Raw genomic sequence first — 6,977 nt, 5'->3', positions numbered from 1 at the left:
AAATAAATACATAAATAATTAAATAAATACATATATATATAAATATGGCTATGAAATAAATTCAAAAATAAATAAATTAGGCAATAAATATGTATACATTTACATTTAAATACACTTAATACACAAATAGACTTTTATTTCATTATGACACATTTATTTATTTCAAGAGACTTTTATTTCATAATGACACATTTACTTATTTCAAGAGACTCGTATTTCATAATGACATATTTATTTATTTCAGATGACTTGTATTTCATAATGACGCATTTATTTATTTCAAGAGACTCGTATTTCATAATGGCGCATTTATTATTTCATGTGACTTGTATTTCATGATGAGACATTTCCATTCCTTACATGCAAATGAACGGGGCGTGGTTAGCTCACAGATCCAGACCAAAGCAACAGCACCACAACACTGACTCAATAGCTTTTGTTTCACACTCCAGTACTCTTAAGTGGTTTGCAAACTGCCAATAAACCAAACCGGTTCAAGAACCATTCTTGTGCTTTTCTGGTGCTTAACTGGTTCTTCTCTGGTCCGCCCAATGCTGCTCTTCTGAGAGCAACCGCTCTGACGGCTCTCTCTAGTCTCTACTGGGAAACAGCTAAAAGTCCTTCTGGAGGTAAGCAACGCTACACAATTACACCCAGTCTGAGAATAAAATATGTCTCGAAGGTTCGTTTTGCTTTCTTACAACGTTAAGTTAATGTTAACGTAACCTTACGTTTGCTAGGAGGCTATTGTTACGAGCTAGCTGTCTTAGCTAACAACAGTTAGCAGCTAACGTTTTCTGCAGTTTGTGTTGCCCCTGAAAAACGTGATGTAGTTATTTAAGGGTTATGTTAAATTAACGTTATTTTACAAGTTGAGAGAGTTAAGTTGTGTTTAAAATCGTCAATGTAATGCACGTTAGAGGTTTTTAGTTGGACATGAAGTTAGCTAACGTTAGCTAACTCTACCAGGTTAGCATGTTAAGCTGTACTTTCTGTGGCAGCTAGCTTAATACAAAGAGGGGTTTTGTGCTTCATTGCAATGCAAACTTTTCTTTGTTAATCTACATGAAACTGTAGGGACAGTTTGTTTCTACTCAACTATACAGACCATTGTTGAGGAGATGCAAAACATACTGTACATGAGTTGGGTCCAACATATACCTTGAGTAATGTTACTTTGCTGCTAAAAATGAAACATCATTATCAGATGAGGTCATCACCAAAGTGTGTGAGTCTGTCAGGGGATTTGATCTGTTCCCTGCATGTCGTAAACACTGCTCTGGTATTACTTATCTTGTAACATGTAAGCCTCCCGCTCTTGTCATCGGTCAGGCTTTGCATTTGAATTCCTATGACTGGTTGCGGACTTGAAGGGAACGCCTTCCTGACATCCAGGAAAAAGGTGAGATTCTAATACATTTGAATGCCAAAAGCAAGTTATTATTTTCAACTTTTTTAATATGATTGTTTTGGGGCATTTCAGTTTTATTGGACAGAGGCAGTAGATATCTACTGGAAACAGTAGAGAGGGAGGAGATGATATGCAGCAAAAGGCCCAGCCGGATGGTTGCTGCTCCGTGTGGAACGTGTTCTATCGGTAAAGCACTTTGGTACCCAGTTATTTATGGTATTGAGTTTGAATTTAGCCTTTGCAATGTAATTTCCAACAGTGCATTGTAAAGACTGAAAGATGTAAAGCTTGACATGATTTCGTCTTTTACTTAAGAAGGTGTTTGTCCTCCTGTCTTCTCTTATTTCCTTATCTTTCTTTCAGGTGTAACATCTACCAATGGTTGTACATGACAGAGACCTCCTCCACCTCTTTGCTGTCTTACTAGTCAATCCTTCTGATCAGGTCCTTTCCTAAATAGTGGTAAGTTTTACAGTTCAGTGTACGTTCAATTAGCAACTTAATGCTTTACCGCTGTTGAATAAATCTTATATTGCTAGTCATTTTATTAAAACTACGATTTGTAAACCAATTACAATAATCCTTTTGTTATAATTGTAAAACATATCTTAACATCCATCAGCAATCAATAAAACAAATCATCCAACACTAAATAGAAGAAATCTGGACATATTTCTTTTTATACAGCAGCATGTTTTGGGAGTGCTCATTGATGTCATCAAGAGCCATTGAGTCTACCTTTTGTAGTCGGCCTCTTAGAATGTTTATCATTTATTTGTATCTTAACATTCCTATAATAATTAGTTTTTTTATTGTTGATATTGTTTATTTTTGTTGTGAGAATCACTTTGCAATTATTGTGTAAGTGCTATATAAATAGTTATACTAATATTATTGTTGTTACCATCATTACTATTATTAATAATGTCTTCTTTGTTTTCTTTATTCATCGCTGCAGAAAGGATCATGCCAGCCCACATCAAACACCTGATCAAGAACTTGTGAATCTCACTGCTGCGGACACCTGTGTGATATTCCACTCTGACTGGAACCCTCAAAATGACATGCAGGTACGATATATATATCTGTTCTGTCTGTCCTAAAGATAGTTCAATAGGACTACAACAACAGCAGTCTTTCCGTTTATTCCCTCGGTTCTTTAAGTGTATATTATTTTCCAATTTAATGCTTAAAAACGTTGAACAGCAGCTGCACATGATGCTCTTTTGACCCCTCTTTTAATTTTTTATTTCAGGCTCAAGCTCGGTGTCATCGTTTTGGCCAGTCTAAGGCGGTGAAGGTGTACCGTCTGATCACTAGAAACTATGAGAGGGAAATGCTGGATAAAGCTAGTCTGAAGCTCGGGCTGGACTGTGCCGTACTGCAGAGCATGAGTGGGAACAAAGAAGGCAACAACAACGGGGTGAGAAAAAGAAAATCTGTCATATTTCTAGATGCCAAGTCATTTTTGGGTCAGTCGCTGTTGCAGTACGCTTAGTTTATTTTCGAAAATAGTTTTCTAAATCCACTTGTGTAAATGTCTCTCTGCGTCGCCTTTAGCCGGTCCAGCAGTTCTCCAAGAAGGAGATCGAGGACCTGCTGAGGAAAGGAGCCTACGCCGCCATCATGGACGAGAATGACGAAGGCAATCGCTTCTGCTAGGAGGACATCGACCAGATCCTGCAGCGAAGAGCCACCATCATCACCATCACCAGGTATGTTCTTAGCAGCACTAGCCACTTGCTCTTTGTGAGACACCAAGTACTTGGTTATTTGAAATGTAATATTGATGATGTAATAATTAAAACTAGGGATGGGTACCGAGCCCCAGTATTAACGGGGCCCCGGGGCAGAATTATTAAAGACCGTGGTACCGTTAACGTCCAACGTTCTCGATCTTTTTATCGGTACTGGAGACATTTAAAAAATAGATGTCATATGTATTATATCTACATAAACATTATATCGCAGTCTTACTGTCGCCAACTCCGTTTCTAATATGCAATAAGACTACAAAGTGTGTCTATGATTTATTTTCGATCTTTCCAATCCAGACGAGAGATCTCTCTCCCCTGTCGGTGTGCGAGGGGGCGGGGCAGTTTACAAACAGAACCTGCTACATCCATGCAACACACACACACACACACACACACACACACACACACACACACACACACGGCGGAGAGAACTAAGCGCCCCGAGGGTAGTTATGTTACCCGTCTTGAGCATGGATGTATAATAAGAACTGGATACAGCGTCGGAGGAGGGGTCTCGTTATTTCCTATGAGAGCTGCTCATTGGCGCATGAAGTAAAAATGGCCCAACTTTTGAGAGAGCGAAACGTCACAGATTACCCGTCATGCCTGGCTGTCAGAGCAGAAGAACCCGTTTGTGTGCTCACAGAGCATGCGCCCCTTAAGCCCCGCCCCCGAGCACACACTCTCGGCTCACTAGAATGAATGGAGAGAGAGAATAAATCTAGATTCGGCTTTTAGTGAATTTTACAACTATACAATAGTTCATACTGGGTAGTTTATTTGGTTTCAAAAAAAGTATCCACCGATTTACAGACGTCTCTTTCCCAATGTTAGTCAATGGGGAAAAAATATTTCTGGGCCGGTCGACGTCACAGACTGATAAGGAAATTGTAGTACCACCGTTTGGACACAACGAATATTTTCCTCAGAGTCCGGCACACTTCCTGGGGGCTTGGTCTTGAGGTGGAAAATGCTCGTTGCCAATAGTGAAATAAGAATTTAGCATATAAGGGCGGTAACACGAGCTATTTGTCTAAACATTTAGCAAAAGTGCACCACATTCAGACAGAGGAATGCACCGGGTTCGACTGTCTTTCTAGTAGCTCTGTAGCCCCATCCACGAGTAACGTTTCCACGTCAGGTGTTATGCAGCAACACACAGAGTTAACCCAATGATACAAACATGGCTTAATGATTAGAGGTAACTGAGTTATTTTTTTTTTTTAAGTTTCAGCTATTCTGTTTGCAGTTCTATCATCACATAATTTAATACAATTTGTTAAAACATTGTTGTTTCTTATTTTCAGTTTGCTGCACGAGAAAGACGTGGAGGACCAAGAAATGCTGGCCAGATTGGCAAAGACCGGAAGATACATAACAGAGAAGATAATGGATATTAACAAGAAAAAGAAAACAAATGTTTATAATTTCTTTGTTGCTGTTTACATTTTGAATTATATTTGTTATTTTTAAATCAAATGCATCTATTTTAGATGATATGTTTATTTAGATGTAGGTTTTTTTGGTAATATTATTGTATTAAGTATAATTTATTAAATAAAAATACTGTTATGAACACTATACAATGTCTTTATTTTGATAGTTACCAGAATACATTGTATATTTAATACTAACATAAGCTGGTGATAGATAAATGCTGATCTGCTGGTATGCCAGCAGACAAATATTTATAAAGAAAGAAACAGAAGGGAGGAAATGATGATAGCTAGACTCAGAATGAATCACACAGCATTGAATGGTACGCTGCATGTCATGGGGAAAAGTAACAGTGACAAGTGTAGGAACTGTGGAGTTAAAGAAAAATGTGGAACATCTATAAAGCTGAAAGAGAAAAGCTAAAGGATAACGTTTTAGAGGCAGAGAGGGAATGGAGTGTGGTTGGTATTTTGGGAACAAAGGGAGAGGGAGAAAGAGCTACCAGAAAGGCACTGTTTACCTTTAGTGAAACTGGGGTAGGTACAATTATCTAACATTAGGTCAGGAAAGATCATAGATTGTTGTTTTGTTTTATTTATTATGTTTTTTATTTATTTATTTTTGGATTAGATCATAGATACGTCCATGAGTTAAGAGATGGAATGATATGATGATTCACACTCATGTACAGTAGGTGGCGGTATGCACCTTAAAGTTGTTTGCAATCCGCCAAAAAACCGAGAGAAGAAGAAGTCAACTGGTTTGCCAACGGACAATTTACATCGAAGAAGAAGAAGCGAACATTTCTGGCGGTGACATTTAGAGTATCAGATTACATGCGATGTCTGACCATGTGTCTGACTCTGAGAATTTAGTAGTTTGCCTTATAGTCCTTCTCCATTTTCTTCCTCTTCTCGAGTAGTCAGTGTGGTGCTGTTGCTTTGGTCTGGGTCTCTGGATCTGTGAGCTAACCACGTTCATTTGCATATAAGGAATGGAAATGTCTCATCATGAAATACAAGTCACATGAAATAAATAAATGCGCCATTATGCAATACGAGTCTCTTGAAATAAATAAATGCGTCATTATGAAATACAAGTCATCTGAAATAAATAAATATGTCATTATGAAATACGAGTCTCTTGAAATAAATAAATGTGTCATTATGAAATACAAGTCTCTTGAAATAAATAAATGTGTCATTATGAAATACAAGTCTCTTGAAATAAATAAATGTGTCATTATGAAATAAAAGTCCCATGAAATAAATAAATGTGTATTTAAATGTACATGTATACATATTTATTGCCTAATTTATTTCATAGCCATATTCATATGTATTTATTTAATTATTTATGTATTTATTTAATTTTGGCTTAAATGGCATTCCATACGCAGCAAGACACACTGCATTGCGCGCAAACAGTAACATATTTTTTATATTTCCCTATACACGGGAGTCCGGGACAAACAAAGTCCCGTACGGGACACGCCCCTTTTGGATCAAATACGGGGCGTCCCGGTGTCAGTACCAGATATGTTCGGGCTACCAGATATGTTCGGGTGTATTTCCGTCGCATCCGTCATCCGTCATATTCGTCATATCGTACGGCAACTCAAGAGGGCCATCACGGTCAAATTCCGAACATTTAAACATAGCCGACACTTCATTCTTTACTTTGTCCGTTATTATATGTAGAAGATTATACTTTTTCTCCGTCATGTTGTTTCCTTAGCAACAACTTCAAACAGGCATAGCCTACACTTCATTCTTTACTTTGTCCGTTATTATATGTAGAAGATATTATTTTTTTCTCCGTCATGTTGTTTCCATAGCAACAACTTCAAACAATAACAACTAACCGCTAGCCGCAAAGCTAGCATCACAGCCACTGCTCCGTTTTCGGAGACTTTGCACACGTTTTCACAAACATGTTCACACGCTAGGAGTACTTCCACTAGCTTCGTCTTGATCTGTAGATGTGATTTGATGTGTCGTGTGTCCCCCAACTCCTCTCCAAAGTTCAGATATTTAATAAAATACTCAGGGGAGTTTCCTGAATTTTCATGCCCAAACCCAAGCACTAGGCCCTGGGTAAATTAAGAGGCTGATCTCGGGCACTTTTGTCCATTTTCCCTGGTGGTCGAAACTCAAGCCAGACATCCCTGGAATCGTCTCAGAGAGTAGATGATCAGTGGGGCCTTGTTTTTACTGAATGATGTGTTTTATTTATGGGGAATTAAAATATGAGCTTATTTTTAGGATTTTCGGAGACTTTGCACACGTTTTCACAAACATTTTCACGCTAGTATATAGAGTATGGGAGTACTTCCATTCGCTTCGCCTTGATCTGTAGATGTGATTTGATGT

At 38.1% G+C, this 6,977-nt stretch overlaps 1 protein-coding gene and 1 long non-coding RNA gene across 2 annotated transcripts; both read left to right on the top strand.

The window, feature by feature from the left end:
• The first annotated feature begins 380 nt into the window (after positions 1-380).
• On the top strand, positions 381-1,591 carry LOC117540587. Its single transcript, XR_004568190.1, has 3 exons — positions 381-629; positions 1,333-1,402; positions 1,484-1,591. It is a non-coding gene; the product is annotated as an uncharacterized LOC117540587 (long non-coding RNA).
• A 146-nt stretch (positions 1,592-1,737) lies between these two features.
• On the top strand, positions 1,738-5,380 carry LOC117540623 (chromodomain-helicase-DNA-binding protein 8-like). The gene is made up of 5 exons (XM_034207404.1): positions 1,738-1,873; positions 2,370-2,481; positions 2,667-2,834; positions 2,972-3,126; positions 4,476-5,380. Exons 2-4 carry the CDS (start codon positions 2,476-2,478, stop codon positions 3,071-3,073), a joined length of 276 nt encoding a protein of 91 aa, XP_034063295.1. The 5' UTR covers positions 1,738-1,873; positions 2,370-2,475; the 3' UTR covers positions 3,074-3,126; positions 4,476-5,380.
• Positions 5,381-6,977: the final 1,597 nt, after the last annotated feature.

Source organism: Gymnodraco acuticeps, unplaced genomic scaffold (genome assembly GCF_902827175.1).
Source record: "Gymnodraco acuticeps unplaced genomic scaffold, fGymAcu1.1, whole genome shotgun sequence".
NCBI classification, from domain to species: Eukaryota; Metazoa; Chordata; class Actinopteri; order Perciformes; family Bathydraconidae; genus Gymnodraco; species Gymnodraco acuticeps.
This window is presented reverse-complemented; position numbering and strand designations above follow the sequence as displayed.

Bases quoted from the DNA above. Each gene is read 5' to 3' on its own strand.
- LOC117540623 (XM_034207404.1), top strand. The intron at 2,835-2,971 runs GTGAGAAAAAGA...CGTCGCCTTTAG, and splicing joins AAGAAGGCAACAACAACGGG to CCGGTCCAGCAGTTCTCCAA.